The 19,922-nt window shown below is 39.1% G+C and overlaps 1 protein-coding gene across 1 annotated transcript in view; it reads right to left on the bottom strand.

The window, feature by feature from the left end:
• Window positions 1-457: 457 nt before the first annotated feature.
• LOC143715031 (transmembrane protein 47-like) overlaps window positions 458-19,922 on the bottom strand; it is a 33,590-nt gene continuing 14,125 nt past the window's right edge. The window contains exon 3 of the mRNA XM_077206619.1: window positions 458-2,136. Coding sequence (XP_077062734.1) covers window positions 1,955-2,136 — 182 coding nt within the window. The 3' untranslated portion in view covers window positions 458-1,954. The remainder of the gene's footprint in view (window positions 2,137-19,922) is intronic.

The following is a 19,922-nucleotide window of genomic DNA, read 5'->3' as shown; positions in this document are numbered from 1 at the left end:
TTTTTCTTTCCTTTGTCACTGAATTGTTTATCACAGTTGCTTTAGCAGGGAAATATATCAGATGTTTTTTTTTATATCAGATGTCCTATATAAATGCAATTGAGTCTCTTCAGAAAATGTGAACTCAAACACTCAATTCATATAAAACTGTAGATTGGTCTAATATGAATCCGAAACTGGAATCAAGAACATATTCTCAATATTGTAATCTGTTATTCTGCTGTTAAACTATGGCAAAAAGTAACTTGTCATTGATTTATTTTGGATAGATGTAATAATGTTAAATTTAACCAATTTGTGTGAAAGTGAATGCTGATACTAAATCTGTTTAAATTTCATTCAATACAGAAAATTATTATTAAAAAGTAATCTAATAAATCAATATTTGTGTATTGCGTTTTTAGCTTAGCAACATGTTAACATGAAACGATTAGTGTCAATTGAGAGTTGAGTCTGCTTTTTTTTCAACAGTATGTTTTATTGTTCTATTTTAAAACGGAGAAAGGAAACTGATATGTTTGAGCTGTAAAGCCCAGGTAAAAGGTCTTCTCCCCCAAATCTATTTAGTATTTCAAAAAACGCAAATATCAAACAACATGACATAAAATATATATCCTTTAAATCCAAATCTGAACACTATAAACACATAAACAAGATGATATGTTCTCTATCAGATAGGGCAACACAAGAAATATACAATATGGTAAAAGCCACTATATACTGTATACTTTTTCATAAAGAAAACAATTCCTCGAGAACCTGCTCCATAACTTTTCCTTCCTTATGGAAGGAGGTCCATGGGATATGTGGCTGAAATGGTTAAAAGGGCACAAACCCATTTCTTTAAATGTCCATCAGGACATTTAATGTTAACACTCTGAATTCTTGCAGTCCAGTTCACAATTTTTCTTCATACTTCATCCGTTCTGAAGCTTGTACGTTCGAGTGTGCGTACTTCTATATGTAATATGCTAAATTGTGTGTACTTGTAAATGGCTGCATCCCAATTCACATACTATCTGTCTTAGATTACTATGTCCCAAAACACAGTACATTAAAAACAGTATAAAATTAGCATCAAGAATCTCGAATATATAGGTTTGAAAAGGGGCGTTTTATAGCGATGCCTTAGAAGAACAATTTTTGGTTCCCTAGAACCTGTCAGTGACCAGTTTTTAAAAAGAATAATTTTAAAAGAATTATAAAGAACCTTTTGTGGAATAGAAAGGTTCCATGAATGTGATCCCAAAAAAAAAGCCAATAAAGAATCTTTCTTTTGAAGAGTGAAGGTTTCCCGGACTGCACACGGTTTCTAGTGGATTTTCCAAGTGTGCATTAGCGCCAACTGCACAATGGAAACAGAGGCGGTTGTGATGACTCATTTCAGAGTTTCACTTGTAGAAATTTGTCAAGGTTGCAATAGCAACAGCCATTTTTAAATGTATGATTCTAAAGGTTAAGTGGAAAGAAAAATTTAGCACACTTTAAAATAAATAAATTACAAATGTGATGCCATAGCAAAAAACTTTTTGGGATCCTCAAAAGATCCTTTCAGTACCCATCTTAAAATAACTTTTTTTTCTTAGTGTGAAGAATACTTCAATAATCTAAAGAACCCTTTTCAACTATAAAGAACCTTTTGTGGAATGGAAAGGTTCCATGGATGTTAAACACGCTTCATGGAACTATAGATGCCAATAAAGAACCTTTATTTTTAAGAGCACACAAACGTAAACAACGCATAGCATAAGCATGTGCATTGGGAAGCAGCCAACACAGTCACATGAAAAGTTTGATATTTATGAATCCTCATGACATGGGTTGGAACGTTTGTATGTGTTGTGAGTGTGCTGCATGTAGGTATCCTGTCCTTGATGTAATAGAGATTGGTTACTTGCTTTGACAGATATAGTGTTTGAGTCTACTGAGTGAGCATGATCATGTATTTGAGCCCTTAGTACATGGCATCTTCATATATGTCTGTTCTAAGGCATAATAAGATTCCTCCTCCCAGCATGAAGATGGTGGCGCCCCAGCCCAGCCCGTAGCCCCAGTTGAACTCGTGATACGTTTGCAAGACTTTGCCATCAATGAATTTGATCGGGTAGAGAACCAGAGCACACGCCTGGAGGACCACTGCAAGAGAAAAAGACAAGATATCAGAATAAATACATAGAGGGGTGGTCACACTACTTTTTTCATTCCATTGACTTTCATTCATACACATGTACATTTTGCAGACCGTGAACGCAAGCTCATGCAAAGAAGTTTTGCATTACAGCGCAATCCAAAGTTTGGTGAACCCTGACCTGCAAATTCGTATCATGGGAAGTTATGTGACTAATAGAAGATCAATAAGTGACGGCACGATCTCTCGGCTGAATTAAAAGAATGCACATTTTTTGCAGTAAGTGGAGTAGATTGTATATTTTTACATTATGGATGTTTTATTTGTTATTATTAGTCTAGTGTGACCGGGACTTAACACAGCGATAAGTAACAAGAAGTTATGTGTAACAGTGATTTTAAGCCAGTTACAGGGTGTTGGTAGGATTAATGTGAAACAGAGCATAAACCTCTTAATCATGGTAAATTTACTGTAAAACACCCTAGTGTGGCTTATTGCTTTTATAAAGTAGCGGTTACATTAAATACACAAATGTTCAATTTAAAAGGCCATGTTATGCCCATTTTCAAAGTCTTGTCATTGAGAATTTGTCTTGATTTTTTGGGTTTACTAGAATATGCTTTCATGCTTAAAGTTTAAAAAAACATTTTTTAACACAGTTGATTTTTTGCAGCACCTCTAATCCCAGTCTGTCAGTAACGGTTTAGCTCCTGTATCTATGAAGAACCTCCTTCTGAAAAGCGCAGTGTGCTCTGATTGGTCGACTGTACCAGTGGGTTGGGATTGGTCATTTGCTTTGTCACACCCTTACCATAACGCGAGTTTCAACAAACTACTAACGCAACTCAACCAGGCCTTGCCCTTTTTTTCGCGTATGCATTGGGCTGGAATTATTTAAAGGAGGGATATTGTGACACGTACGTTCCAGAAAGAAAACTGAATGGAGGTGTTTCAAGGAGTTACAGTGCCCACTGATATAGAGAATAACTTTCTTTGAAGAGAATAACTCTCATTAACATTTTAGATCAAATATATCCATTGCCTTAATAGATACTAGTACTATTTAAATAATCGATATGCAAATAATATGTTGAATATGAATGAACCAACAACATATCAAAGAGAGATGGCACAGGAAACGGACTGAATTGCAGAAGGCCGTTTTTATAATAACAATATAATAATAGCCTACCTTTTTAATGGTATTAGAGTAAAACATTTTATAATAAATAGGCATATGTAATATAGTGTATATATAGCCTACTCTTATTTTGACATGACTCTCATTCTCAGACGCAGATTAATATTCCGAATTTTTGATTGTAAGGAATTATGAATGCTCACCAAAAATTACATCTCTGGGAATTGTGGTTGTTTGGCTGGTGGGTATGAACCAGTTTTTGGATCTACTTAACTGTTGTTTGGATTTTATTATGGGCAGTTAAGTCTTTATTATAGCCTACTGTACATTCAAAACAACAAATGTCATATTAAACATATATATATTTCCTTGTGTTCATGCTAATCTATTAGCTAGATAAACCAACAAAGCTAGTTACTTACGAAAAATCAATCTTCTATAGCGTTAGTTTAGCCTGCATTACCATATGAACTCTGATTGGATGGTTGAGAGTATACTCATGTTTATGTAATGATCTGTTAAAAGAAGATCTCTAAATATTTTCTTACTAGTTCCTCATGAGGTTGAAGATATCTGCAAATTAACAGATACAAGTAGCTATTCTGTTTTTATATCAGCTAATAATTTATAACTAGTAATTATTCCAAAATTGACTATTATCTTTTTTAAATATTACTAATATTAATTAAGTAGATGCTATACTTATTTATTGTATACAATTACTTTTCATTTGATTCTAGTACCTATTTAATAGATACTAGTAGTTATTCGTTAGGTCAAAGAGTATAGAAGAACAAGAGGCGAAACTCTGATGCTTTTTTGGTAACAGCCACTAGGTGGCGCTTCGGTAGCGCAGCCGCCATTTTGGGGTGAAAATTCCAACTGGATCACTGGACAACAGCACAGATAACAGTTGCTTTATTGAGTATTTACATTTTATGCAACTTTACACATTTACTACTATTATTAGTTACCAACTCCACTAGGCCTGAAATATATTTTGTACGTTGGTTTTACCCACACAAAAATGTAATATATGGCCATATATGTACTTATATTTTAAATAGCATGACATATCTATAAATATATTTGACTTATCTGAGAAAACAATATATGCCTGCAACATATATGAACATTTATCTGTCCAAACATGTGAAGAAAATATTTGAGTTCATCCATATGATACCATATATCTGCATATATTACAGTATAGTATTTGTTCCTCGCATATATGGACAACATTAAGTATAAATATGTGACACATATTTGTTTCACACATATTTAATAAATGTATGTAAACATAAATGCATGAATACTGATGCATTGACATAAGTACATGCATATACGCGTCTTAGGCTACATATACTTAACATTTATGTCCATATATGGGAAAATATATGGCAATTACATGAAAACGGCCATTTTTGCTAAATTGTTTCATATGTCTATGTGTTTTATATATATATATATGAAGTTTGTATATATTCTCATACAGGCAGCAGACATACATGGGCACTGACATTATATATGTAATTTACTTATATTGACATATATTAAATTTCTGTATGGGTAATCCCCTGGATCATGCTACAAACATGATGATCTTTTTGTTTTTTTGTTTACATAGTGGTCATTAATATAAGATAGTAGCTACTGCAAAAAAAAAAAAAAGTTGACTGTAAAGCTATTCTATTGCTGTTATATAGAAATATTGTCCAACATTCCCAATTATCTGATATAGCATGTCCTTTACTTTTATATATTGTTATTAATTCAGTGTTTGTAATGCTAAAGGTTTTGTGGGGAAAAAAAGTAGAAAACTTGTCTAAGTCAGTGAAATAAACTGTTAAAAGAGATTTGATGATCACTAGTCTAGTGATTGTATTCTGTTGTCATCATTCAGTTTGGATTTGATCTTTAATGTAACGTTACTCAAAAAAAAAAAAAAAAAATACAAAGCAGCTGATATTGCCATAGCGACAGCAAAAAGCAAGTGGATAGTGATGGGAAGTCCGGCTCTTTTCAAAGAATCGGCTTTTAGAGCGGCCCGTTCGCGAACGACACATCAACACTGCCGAGGTGCTTTCACCCCAAAATGGCGGAAGGGTAGCGCTGCTGCTGGACACGCAATGGAACGTTCTATTGAGTTTCGCCTCTTGGTCTTCTATACTCTTTGGTTAGGTACTAGTACTTATTTATAGACACTAGTATATGTTTTAATTGTAACTAGTAACATTTCTTATCTTACTAGTCACAACTGTTTTTTTTTTACTCGTCTTATGTTATGACTAGTCAGAAAGACCACTGTAGAGTTCAATTAAAAATCTTAGTAGTAAAATAAAAAATCTTACTAGTAACATTTGGAATAAATATTAGTATCTAATAAATAGGTACTAGTATCTATTGAATAAGTACTAGTAGCTAATTAATAAGTACTATCTATTTATTAGGAACTAGTGTCTATTTAATAGGCACTAGTATCTAATGAATGAGTACAGTCTCTAAGAAAATAAGAACTAGTATCAAATGAATAAATACTAGTATCTTTTAAAAAAATCATTAAATTTAAAAATAAATAAAATAAGAACTAGTATCAAATGAATAACTAATAGTATCTTTTAAAAAGGCATCAGTACCTAAAGAATAAGCACGAATACCTAAATAATAAGCACTAGTACTTAATGGAATAGATACTAGTATTTAAATAATAAGTACTAGTAACATGAAAATAGATACTAGTAGGTTTAAAGGATTAAATGTTCAAACGGCTTGCCGTAGTTACTTAGCCAGAATGCCTAACAGCAGTGCAGAGTCCCACTTTCTGGCCATGCGTTCGGTACAAGCAAGTTGCCGTTCGATGACCCGAGTGGATTATATTTAGCAGGATTATATTTAGTAATCATATTGCTAAGGTATGCAGAAACAGTACCATGAAGAAATTTAAAAATCAATATCAGGATTTTAAAATCAATTAAGTAAGAAACAAGTAGTTTGTAATTTAAGTGAGGTGATATGATTCCTCATCCTAGTATGTGGCAACCTTGTAGCAGCTGCATTCTAAATTCTTAGGAAGTGTTTGATAGAGCTTTTTGTGAAGTCAGCCAAAGTTCTGTTCTGTAAAAAATGCAAGTATGAGGTGCTAATTAATTTGTGGGTATCTGGTGCAAGTGCGAGATAGAGTTGTGAGTTATCTGCAGGTAATTTAAAGAAAAAAGTATTTTCCACAAATACCCACCACATGACATTGTACAACCTGAAAATACTTTGCCTTGTCATAAAAAAGGTCTAATTATCCAATAATTTAAAAGACTTATTGACCTTCAGGGTGTGCAGTGGGCTCTATATTCTTTTCTATTTTCTGCACATACTACATGTTTATTGCACCAGATTACTGATTTACTGTTTTTCAAAATAATTTACACATTCAAACAGTGACAACATAATAAAAAGGTTTCTTTTCAAGGTTTTAATTTTTTTATGAGATTTTTCTCACCATTTTGATTTTATCACCCTGTCCCTGACATTTTTTACTTTATGCCACAAAAAAGAAAAAATCAGGTCAGAAATTAAAAACATGAGAATCATAGAACAGGTGTATTCAAATTCCTGTCTGTATGAACAGCAAATCAGATTTTAACGTATTCCCAAATATATGAATGCATATTTTAATTAATTTATTAATTAATAAATTGAATTATTGCAATGCAAGGTGCTTTGGTTAAAAATGCCTCCCAAATGCATAAATCTATGTAATGCTAATGCCTCTGCCTAAGTATATGCAATAATAATATGCCAATCAAATAAACAGAGGAAAGAACTCAAAGGATTCCTGTTTGAGTTAGCAAGTCCCCCTCTGTAAACAACAAATTAATGAGAGAAATTGTGCATGCTACCATGCTGCAGGGTCTGGCACGGTGTGTGTAGAAGACCTGCCGGCTGGACACACACACACACACACACACACACAGAGAGAGAGACAGAGACAGAGACAGAGACAGAGAGAGAGAGAGAGAGAGAGAGAGAGAGAGAGAGAGAGAGAGAGAGAGAGAGAGACAGAGAGAGAGAGAGAGAGAGAGAGAGAGAGAGAGAGAGATAGAGAGATAGAGAGATAGAGATAGAGACAGAGACAGAGACACAGAGAGAGAGAGAGAGAGAGAGAGAGAGAGAGAGACAGAGAGAGAGAGAGAGAGAGAGAGAGAGAGAGAGAGACAGAGAGAGAGAGAGAGAGAGAGAGAGAGAGAGAGAGAGAGAGACTCATCCTATGAATTTGTTTCATATAAATATATGAAATATATAATATATATATATCAATATTATATATTATAAATATATAATAAAACCACAGACTATAATAAAACCCAATCTCAGAATAACGCACGGCTTTCAAAATCAACAAGACAGCTTGATACATCTGCACACATCTGTGCTGCATGACCAAACAGAACGCCCTTCAACCAAATGTATAGGTTGAGCCAATGTTGTTGTGTCAGACTGCATTACCAAAAAGCATCATTAGCCAACTATGGTCACAAGTTACAGCGTTGCCAACATAAATACATGCCATGATGGAACAGTTGTCACATACAGTTAAAACATTTGAAAAGGAGTTAAGGGAAAGTAAAACAATTTCAAGGTTTGGAATTTGAATTGAAAATAAAATTAGTAAGACTCATTCTAGCGTCTGAAGAAAACGTTGACACAAATCAAATAAAAACCATAATATTAATCTATGATACTTACTTAAGTCCTATATTAGCAATGTCTTGAAAGCGGCACAGAAACGCAGTAAATCAATCTGCAATTGGCTCATTTAAAGACTCAAGTCTTTGTGTAATAATTTACATTGTCATAACCTGTTCATAACAAGGGTGAAATTGAAAAAGACTTGTATAGAACAGTATGTTTCAATTCATTCATGGATGTCAGTTATCTAAATGGATATCATTCCCACCCACTGACGCAGTACCACAGGAAAAGGAACAGAGAGATCAGTATCATGCTTTTGAGGATATTTACCTCACATTTTATATAAGAACAGGATATTAAAGCCCAACTTCACTTCCCCCATAAATGCATGGAATGCCGAAACTGTTATGGGAGACATTCCTCTATGTGTGATGTTGTTCCTCCACAAATATACGCACTTTCATTCACATCCTGTTTTTCCAAAAAGGGAAGGGATAAGGTTTGTGAGTCAAATGTTCTGACTAAAATGTTCTGGGATATGTTCTATTCAACAACAGTGCCTTGTGACTTCACATGTCATCTTAAGGGAGATTACACACTGAATGAAGAGGAAATGTATGCACAAGATATTACACACCACCACCTAAAATAAATGCTGTGAAAAGATACTGAGCTGACCATGATACAGCTCAATTCACCAGTAGACCCACCAGTAGAGTTTACAGAAATAAACAGGACGAAAGTATAACAATAAATATTTGTTTACACAAGCGGCATGGTTACGCTTGTCTGGGTCGGATACAACTAAATCTGTCCCGTTCAGAATCAGAACAGCACATGAAGGCATACTAAAACCTTGCCGGTAACACCTTACAGTATGTTCCCATTGGTGTGTGTGTGTGTGTGTGTGTGTGTGCATGTGTGTATTTTAGCTACTGTAGAGCAGATATACTTTTGTGTGTAAGAGAAAGTAAGTTAGGCATCTAGTAAGTTAATGAGTGTGTTGGTGGAGTGAATAAGTGCTGAGCAGTCATGAATGAAAAATAGCAGAAATTAGACAAATGAAAACACCACTTGTCTAGGTGTAAAATATTTAACGCATCTGGGAATGTTGACTTTCTGATGCATTTTATGTGTTTAAACAGTACATTTGTATTTAAACTGTGTACATCACCCTGACTGTTCCATGTTCATGTGATATTATACATCTGCATCTTGGCAAAGTCTTCCAAGTTCCCAAGTTAGAAATAAGTTGGCATTCACTGCACTCTTTCAAGAAGTTGGAAACTTGGACTGTCCAGGTAAAATAGAAATCATCATAAGAATAACTTCTTTTCACCAAAGGTACATTCATTTTCTTCCTACCAAACAAATGAATCTCTTTGTCTGTGAGAGTGTACATTTCCAAGACTGTTGGACAAAAATTAAGCTTCCTTACTTTTTTGAACATAAAACAATCTCAGGCCCATGGGTACAAAAATCAACACACACACACACACACACACACACACACACACACACACACACACACACACACACACACACACACACACACACACACACACACACACACACACACACACACACACACACACACACACACACACACACACACACACACACACTTCTTTAATGGCCTTCCCTGCTTGGCTCCATAAGTAGACTTTTATCCACAAAAGGCCGGAAAGCGATTATAGCTGGTGAAGAAAATGCAGCCGTAACAACATTCACAGTCACAACATACCAACCGAATGTCTCATTTTTTCACTGGGGTGTATTTATACTTGAATTTTAGACAAGCAAGATAAATTGCATTCATAAACAATTAAACAAAATATTCAAAAACAATTAAACACAGCAAATAAATCCTGATACATATCTTTTTTTGTCCTTTAAGTATTTTATATTTATTATATTTATATTTTATATTTACACTGCACCGACAGACGCACACCAATGCTGACAGTCACCAGATTACAGTACGTCACTTCTCAGACATTCAAAGGCCAACAAACAGTGATTCAACATGTTTGATTTGCAAAAAAGAGAGCCGACAGATGCTGACAGGGGTAACACACTGATCCGACCAAACCTGACGAAGTGTCTGTTGCTGTCTGCCAGTGCAGTGTGAATTGGCCTTTATACAAAAAACCATTGAAACGGGGATTACATGTTTTCCATATAAGCATCACTGTTCATCCTCTCTGAGCATGTGCATTGGCTACAAGACCCGTGGTTTTCAACCTTGGTCCTAGGGACTCATCGCTCTGCACATTTTAGGTGCTTCTCAGTTAGAAGTCCTTCCTATACCAGTCCTTCTGAGGCTTTTAGGGTAGAGTCCTCTTCCGCATTAAACTCTAGAATGAGGCGGTGTAGTAAATGCGCATGGCTAAGTCATAATGTTTACACCCCCACAGTCTGTCAGGGTGTGATCTAGGCAGAAGACGACGAAGAGGCAAAAAGCTCTGTGACAGAACTCCCCTCTCCTGGCAGGCGCGTCCTCGTGTCGGAGAAGGGGCGGGTGTCCTGGAGTCCTCCCCGGAGGGTCACCAGGGACCGATGACTGCAGGACGGTACCGGCAGTTCGGTAGACCAGGGCGAAGCAGGTAGTGCCGATTAGAGTTCTCAACGGGCCGGGTCGGCCCGACAAACCTGACGGGACCCGCGGGTTCGGGTCGAAAATATAAGCACATGACTCGGGTCGGGTCGGACCTCGGGCTTAATCTTTTCTGCTCAGAGAAAACATTTTTTTTTATTAATCATCGCTGCTGTTCACCGTAAAGAAAGTCTGGTTGCTGCGTGCAACGTGCATCGCGGGGGCAGACCTGATGCCGCTGCGTGCACGCCTTTAGCCTGGAGAAGAAGATTGAGTTGGTGAAATGTAAACTTGCCGCAGGTGAATTCACCATCGCTACTACAGGAGTGGGAAAATCAGAGGTCTGGAAAGTGTTTGGAGTGGTGCTGGATTGTGATGGAAATTCTGCAGGGTATGTGCAATGCTCAAAATGCAAGGTGCTGATGAAATATGACAGCAAAAAAAAAGGGTCGTCCAGAAGATTTTTATTTGAGGCATATTTAGTAGCCTATAGCCTATTTATATATTTAAAGTTTGTTTCAGTTGTTTGTATTGTTTGTAGGCTATTGTTAAAACACGTGAACATTAAAGGTTGATTTGAATTCCCGTCTGCTGGTCATGATAATAGCCTATGTGTATGAGAAAAAAAGGGAAAAAAAAGAAAATCGGCGTCGGACCGCGGGCCGAGTTCGGGCAGATAATTCATGTTGATTTCTCGGGTTATATCGGGTCCGGGCTTTAAAAGCCACGGGACGGGTCGGGTCGGGTTGTAATTTTCAGGCCCGTTGAGAACTCTAGTGCCAATGGCCAGGACTGAGCAGGTTGTGCTGATGGCCATGGCGGAGAAGAACCTTCGGGCGGCCAAGGCGGAGACGTCCCTTCGGGCGGCCATGGCGGAGACGTCCCTTCGGGTGGCCATGGCGGAGACGTCCCTTCAGGCGGCCATGGTGGAGACGGTCTGGCCACTATAGCAGAGGATGTATAGCCCCCCCCAAATTTTCTTGGGGGGAGCTATGGGCACAGGCACAGGGACAGGCTCAGAGGGTTCAGGCGGTGAGGCGGCCATCTTGGCCGGAGGTGAGGATTCAGTGGAGGCTGACCAGGAGTGAACAGTCTCTGGTTCAGCGGGCATGACATGAACAGTCTCTGGCTCGGTGGGCATGACGTGAACAGTCTCTGTCTCGGCGGGACGAGACTCTGGGCGGGCGGTCTCGGCGGGACGAGGCTCTGGACGGGCGGTCTCGGCGGGACGAGACTCTGGACGGGCGGTCTCGGCGGGACGAGACTCTGGGATGGGTTTAGTTCCAGACTGGGAACCAACACTCTCCAGACATCGAATCAAGGTTTCCCTCCAATCCAGCCCTGTGGTGTCTGGGAGGTTAATGGGGTGATGAAAAGTAACTGTCGGAAAGTAACGATCTGGAACAGGGTTCTCAAGAGGACTCCAGGTCTCCAGGACTAACACGTGATAGTGACAATGACAGTGACAGAGACAATGACAGTGACGATGACCATTAGGTGGTGACTGGGACACAGTCATGACACAAAAATTGTGGAAAAATAGTTTACCGTAATTCCTCAAATAAAAACCAGTAGTCAATTAAACGCCGGGCCTCTGATAGCGGCTGGGGGCGGGGTCAACACAGACAAATAAAGTTCAGTCTCAAATTAAGGCCGGGGAAAATGTAGTGTTGATAGGTAATCTCCTGTGCCTTTCATATAATGACATAACGTAACATACTCATTTTCCACTAGATATTTTCCTCTACATGTCATCATAGATGTCGGCCCGCTCTGACGCAACATAACTTAACTGCCAGATTCAAACTGTGCTTTCACGCTGAGCTAAAGACGGACTTTCAGCGCTTATCATACCGTATATCAGAACTATTCAGTGTTTTTAACCACATCATGTTTATTTTAGGTTTCAGACATTTAAATACATATAATTTATAGAAGAACAATAGATTTATAGTTTGTAAAATACACAATAGTGTCTATGGAAGCGGCAATAAGAATTCATTCAAATATATTTGCCGAGGTGTTTTATTCATATCACAGTGCAAGTAACTATCAAGTTTACTCTGTTCTTCTCCCAGTTCACCGGCCACTTACCTTAATGTATTTCGTGAGAAACTGATGAATTCACGTGCTGTAATAAATCCAACAGACAGGAATCTCTGAACTGCGGCCCAAACAAACATTTCACGTTACAGATCAAGATCATTTATAACGTTAAAGGTTTTTAAACGACACAACAAAATCTCTTACATGTATTTGAGAATCGGAGTTTGGAAGTGTAAGCAAGTTTGTTAATATTTAGAAAAAAGTGCTACATCTGTCATACAGCGCTATTTTGGCTGTGGTGAATCACGTGCGTGCCAAGCATGACACTTCACCATGGAAACAGGGCGGGCGGGGGGATCGCGATGCAGTCTCAACATAGTGATGTCTGTCAGCCATCGCGATAGATGATTGCATCGTCTATCAGCCCAATCCTATTATTTATGAAAAAGATGGTATTAGAAATAAAGGCCTGCCTCTGATAAAAGCCTGTTTCAAATAAAAGCCGGTTACCTTCTGCAATTCAGGTAAATAAAGGTCCCGGTTTTTATTTGAGGAATTACGGTATGTTAAAAACCTTTGACTTTCTAATGCAATACAGTGAATGAAAACTGTTTGTGTTCATAATGGACAGTTTAGCATTTTACTTCAAACAAAAAGAAAACAGTTCCACAATTTTGTCAGGACCACTATCGTCAAAGATGATTGACAATTAGCATAAAGTTTGGATTGGTGGTATGGTTCTGTTCTAGGAAAGAACTCCCTGCTCATCCATGCAGCCTGCAATGGATAAGAGCAGGGAGAGCAGCAATAACCCCCCTTAGGGTAAACAGAACAGACCCAAAAAGAATGTATTGCAGATATCATTAATGCTCAATAATTTTAATGTAAAACATTATTCGAGAATTAGTCTGATTCGAAGGGGAATCAGAAGACCAAATGTTGACTGGACGAGAGGAGCTGGGGATGGAGAAGGGTAATTAACTCCTGAGCAACGCGGTAAGCTTACCGATCATCCAAAACAATGCTGTGTGATGTGTTAAACATGCTCAATGTATGTGTGTACAAATTATGTTTTTTCACCAGATGAGAACTCAAGAAGAGCTTCTAAAATGTGCAAGAGTTAAAACAGTCGCAGCAATCCCTCCGTCCCATACACAAACAAAAATATGGAGACGCAGTTCTGACGTGTTCAGTTTTGGGATAGTTCACCCAAAAATGAAAATTAGCCCATGAGATTTACTCACCCTGAAGCCATCCTAGGTGTATATGACATTATTCTTTCAGACGAATACAATCAGAATCATATTGTGAGTGAATGGCTGGAAAAAAGTTGAAGCCCAAAAAAGTGCATCCATCCATTATAAAAGTAATCCATATGGCTCCAGAGGGCCTTCTGAAGTGAAGCCATGCATTTGTATAAGAAAAATATCCATATTTAAAACTCTATAAACTTTAATCACTAGCTTCCGACAGACGGCCATACGCATCGATTTACGGTGGAAGACTAACCCCTGACCCTATGCACAACGTAATGATGAACGTGGAAGCTCATGGAAAAGAGCAAAACAAAACACAGGTCGCAAATTAGCCATTATTAAAAGAAATGTTGGAGGATTTATAATCGAAGAGAAGCTTCAGTTAGTTGCACAGCCCTATTTGTTTAAATCGCGAGAGGCATCTAAGCTTACAATAATCCTACGTCATGGGTTACTCTTGTGGTGCAAGTTGACTTGTGTAGTATTTGTACGGTGGTCTGGCGGAAGCTAGTTATTATAGATTATAAAATTATGAAAATTTCTTACAAAACCCATGGCTTCGCTTCAGAAGGCCTTTAATTAACCCCCCGGATCCGTGTGGAGTATTTTTATCATGGATGGGTGCACTTTTTTGGGCTTCAAATTTTCTTTATTAAGCTTGGAAGAGCCAGGACATTTTTTAATATAACTCTGATTGTATCTGTCTGAAAGAAGAATGTCATGTACACCTAGAATGGCTTGAGGGTGAGTAAATTATGGGTTAATTTTCATTTTTGGGTGAACTAACCCTTAAAGGTTGACAAAATGTGCAGAGAGGTGGTTCCCCAGGACCAGGATTGAAAACCACTGCACTAGTCTACGGCTTCAACAAGTTGGGAGATGGAGAGTATGAGAGAGAGACATGGAAAAGTTGACAGGACAGCAGGAGAAAACAATGTATCAAATCGCCATACAGGCCATCCATTCTTCACTCTTAAAAATAAAGTTCTTTAATGGCATTGATGGTTCCATGAAGATCCTTAAACATCCATGAAACTTTTCCATTCCACAAAATGTTATATATGGTGGAAAACAGTTATTTTAAGAGCTGTTCACTGAAAAGTTATTTGGGGAACCGAAAATGGTTCTTCTATGGCATCGGTGCAAAAACCCTCTTTGGGAACTTTTATTTTTAGGAGTATACTCTATTCTCATCAGACTGAAATAACTAAATTCATCTTTCCATCTATTCCCCTCTGTTTTCCTAGACACCGTTACGTGCACCAATGAGGAGAACTGTCTTACATAAAAGTGGAAATATGTCTTACATAATGTCAAAAGACTGTTGGCAATAAGAAAGCAGTTTTTTTCTCAGCCGTTTCAAACACTAATGCATGTGTAAAATGAGTGTGGTACCACTGAGAAAAGCTGTACTCCTGGTCCAAAATTAATACTTGCCAAGAGCCAAATGAGAGTAAATAAAACAGATTAGATAAAAATTTACTTGCCAGTTGGTGGATAACATTTTCAGCAATTGCATTATTAGCCACGCTTAAAACCAGTGTTGGGTAATATAGGCTACTTTAAAACTGTATTTTCTCAAGCTACTACTCAAAACTTACAGTCAAGCTTTTAGCTATGCTACTACACTAAAGCCATTTTAAGGGAGAACATATTAAAAAGTACAACTATCAGATGAAGCAGATAATCAGTGCAATATTTAGCAAGCAGAGAATTCAAATTTGAGATCTCAATTGGAGACGACAGGTTAGTTCAGGTTGGACCATGGAAATAAAGTGTTACCGAAACTATTTGTTAAATTATATTGTTAAATTATATTGTTAACTAAATTATTTTTTTCTGAAACACTTTCTTTCAATGATCCACTTTAGATATTCTACTAACTATAAGTAACTTTACAACTACACGTCAACTTATTCTACTAATCTGAACCCTAATCCCTAAAGCCGTGATCACTCTAGACTTTGAGCATGCAAAATGTCTTCAGACACTGCAACGGTCGTGATATGACGGCATGCTCTGCAGCGTCTTCACCAAATTTAAACTTTGGAACTTTTCACATGAGCTTGCGTTCGTGGTCTGATGCATTTGCATGCGTATGAATGGAAGTCAATGGAACGAAAAGTGTAGTGTGACCACCTCTTAACCCTAACAGTCTAATGAGAGTTAGTTGACATGTAGTTGCAAAGTTATTTGTAGTTAGTAGAATGTCTAAAGTGGACCATCAAAATACAGTGTAACCTTGGGTAAAAATATTGAATGAAATAATTTCATAGCTGGAATGAAGTATTAATGACCTTGAAGTTTTTTATTTATTATTGTTGTGGTTTTTGTGGGGCAAAAAATATATTTTGTACTCTGTTGGTGCTCTAGCGAGTATAACAGGGTGCTGAGCTCAGATCAGATTGCTTATGTCCTCTGCCCCTGTGCCATTACCCTATTGTTACAATTAATCTAACGGAGGTTCTGGAACGGCATGTGATTTCTCACATGGAACATGCATTCCTGAAGTGTAAATTCAGATCCACACACACACACACCCCCCCACACAGATATAATAGCTAGTGAGGGTTTCATGGGAGCTGGCGCTCTCATTTAGAGCATATTTTATTTGATGTAGAGTCGGCTGTTTCTGAAGGTAATTTTCTGGCATTAGAAGTCAAAGCCACTCGAGACGTTGCTCAAGGCACATCAGAAGCAGCTTTTAAAATCCTTAACCTCCCTATTCTCTCTCTATCTTTTCCCTGCACTCTCATATAAGCATAATCCCCATACTGCCAGAATCCACCCAGAGCTAACCGAGAGAACGGCAGACTCCTGAATGAGAAAGTCTGGGAAAAGAGAGGAGGGGAGAGGATGGCTTTTGGTGAAGGAACATTTTTTTCATGCGTTAAGTAATGGTTGGTGGGAAAAAACAGAGAGAGGAAGGAATTTCTCTCACATCCTACCTTCCTTTAACCCGTCTGTACTGCCCTTTTAATTGCAAAAATACATGCTTAAATTAATAATTCACCAAACAAATTAACATTCTGTAATCATATACTCAGGCTTCTCCAGTTGTGTAGAACACACTAGTGTCATCTGGCGTCAGATCCAGATCGCCAAAAAGGAGGGAACAGATCTTCATGTGGTGTTGCTGGATCTCACAAACACCTTTGGCCTAGTCCCTCACAACCTCTTGTGGACAGCCTTTGACTACTTCAGGGACCCAGCAGCTCTCCCAACCCTTGTCAAGGCCTACTTAAAGGACATCCAACTCTGCTTGACAACAGCAGAGTATACAACAGCATGGCAACACCTGGAAGTGGGAATCATGGCCGGAAGCACCATCTCCCCGCTGGTCTTCACCCTGGCCATGGAGGTCATCATAAGTCAGTGAATAAGACCAGGGCTGAGGCTGCCACCACTCAGAGGCTACATGGATAACCTCACAACTCTCACCATGACTAAGGTATGCACTATGCGACTGCTAAGAAAGCTCCAGGAAAACATTGAGTGGGCTTGCATCAAGCCGAGCAAGTCCAGAAGCATCTGCATAATCAAAGGGAAGCTGTCAGACCACCGCTTCCACAGTGGCGAGGAACCCATTCCAACAGTTTCCTAGAAGCCAAGTAAGAGCCAAGGTCATTGGTATGCTGCCTCCCTTTAAGACAAAGAGCAAGTAGAGATGTTCAGGAAGGAGGTAGCCAGCGGCCTGGAGAACATCGACAGAACCATGCTTCCTGGCAAGCTGAAGCTCTGGTGTATGCATAATGGACTACTTCCACATCTCCTGTGGCAGCTAACCCTCTATGAAGTCCCGTTTTCAAAAGGTGAAAAAGCTGGAGAGACTGGTCAGCTCATTTATAAGGAAGTGGATTGGCCCTCCCAGGTGCCTCAGCAGAATTGGGAATCTACGGCAAAAGGATGTTACATCTGCCCATTTCCAGTCTGACGGAGATGATGCTGCGGGTGCTGATGCAAGCTGCCCCCATCCTGGCCAGCGGGAGGAAGTGGACCCCATTGGCTGCAACTGAGCAGGCAAAGACAGCACTCAGACACAAGGACATCAAGTGCAGGAGGGGAGGTGTGGTCTTGGTCTTGGGCCCAGTACACCAGTGTGGAGCAAGGCTTCTACATCTCAGAGACGCAAGCTGGTGGTCCAGGAGTTACATCGGAAGGAGGAAGCAGGAAGGTGTGCCCAAGCTGTGGCACAGGCAAAGCAAGTACAGTGAATGGCATGGAAAAGAGTGGAGAAGAGGAAGATCTCCTGGAATGAGTTGTGGGAGATGGAGGCATTCAGGGCAAGTTTTACCATCAGGGCTGCCGACGATGTCTTGCCTTCCCCCGCAAACCTAAGCCTGTGGTATGCCGAAGACCCCACATGTCCTCTATGTCCAAATCCTGAAACACTGAAGCACATCTTAGTGGGATGCAAGACCAGCCACACCCAAGGCCTTTATATCTGGCAGGCACAACCAGGTGCTAAAGTGTCTTGCAACAGTGCTAGAAAGTTGAAGGACAAGTGTGAATGCCCTTCCTCTACCGTCATCCCAGTGGCAGCCGACTCCATTTGTTCGGGAGGGCAAGGGTCAAGCCAGCCTCACCACCACAAGGCCAGACACTGGGCAGCTGGGCAGAGCACGGGACTGGAAGCTGCTGGTAGACTTGGACAAGAAACTCTGCTATCCAGCTGAGATCGCAGCTACCAACCAGGGACCAGACCTAGTTCTGTGGTCAGCCTCACTCAAGCTAGGCTACATCACCGAGCTCACCGTGCCCTGGGAGGGTGCAGTGGAGGAGGCTTACGAACGGAAAAGGCTGAGGTACGCTGAACTTGCAGCCAGTACGCAACAACAAGGCTGGAATGTGAATGTACACCTAGTGGAAGTAGGCTGCAGAGGGTTCGTAGACACCTCAACATCCAGGCTACTCGGGGAGATGGGAGTGTGAGGAAAGGCCCATCGGCAGGCAGTCAAATACCTCTCCAGGGTTGCTGAAAAGGGGAGCCAGTGACTGTGGATGAAAAGAAAGGACTCCATCTGGGCCTTCAAGTGAGTTGATGGCACCTAGGGAGTGAACCTGGGATGCTGGGATTCACTGCTGAACCCTCTGGAGGTGTCATGGGCCAATCAACGAAACACAAAAGAAGGAGGGCGTCCACTTGATAAACCAAAAGGGTGCCATCACTCATTTGACCATCCCACGGAGTCTCATCGGTGCCTCAAGTATGCATTTATTGAGGGATATCAACATCTAGTCCTATACAACAAACCAGCCTGATGTCATTCTAAACTTTCTTCCATGGAAGATATATTCCAAGGATATATTGTGCAGAATGTTTCATGTTCATGAAATTGGATTGTTATTTAGTCTGTACCCAAACCACTTACCCAAGCAACATGCATAAATAAAACATTTTTAAAAGGAAAACCCGACCCGAGACAGACCCGATAAAATGAGATCTGAGTGTGACCTGACAGCAATTATTTTTGAACCCAACTGGACGCAAATATAAAATATAGCATTTATAGTTTGTATGAGAACATGTTTTCTGTGGATTATCAAAAACACACAATCATTAAATTGATTAATTTGGCATCAATTGCGTTTAATTTAGTCTTCTGCAATCGGTATATGGCAACAGTTTGTTTGTTTTTTTCACTTGGACAACAAATTCCAAGTAGATAAACTGCTTTTTTTAAAGTATCATTTCATTTTTTACATCATTTAATATTTCTATATTAAAAAAATATTTTTAAAACAATCTCATAACATTATTTATGCAATTCTAATTGCATTGTAAATGCATTCATGTCACCAAGATGATGCATACATTCAATATGGCAAAGTCCTTTTAGGCAAGTCATGCCACTCGGCCGCCATCTTGGCAACGCCCCCGGGCAGCTATTTCGTACTAACAAGACCAGGCTCCTATCTAAATGAATGGGAAGAGAGTCAGAACTGCACTTTCACTGGTCATCGGGACATAAAAACTGCATGTATTGAAACAGCAGTAAAATATGATAAAATTCGCTGAAAAAGTTTGATGACTTTGCCCCAAAATAAGATTTAAAACGCCTTTTCCAC

The sequence above is a fragment of the Siphateles boraxobius genome, unplaced genomic scaffold (genome assembly GCF_051911475.1).
Source record: "Siphateles boraxobius isolate OS27281-9 unplaced genomic scaffold, OSU_SipBor_1 56, whole genome shotgun sequence".
NCBI lineage: Eukaryota > Metazoa > Chordata > Actinopteri > Cypriniformes > Leuciscidae > Siphateles > Siphateles boraxobius.
The sequence above is the reverse complement of the archived record's forward strand: the minus strand, read 5'-3'. Positions and strand labels throughout refer to the sequence as shown.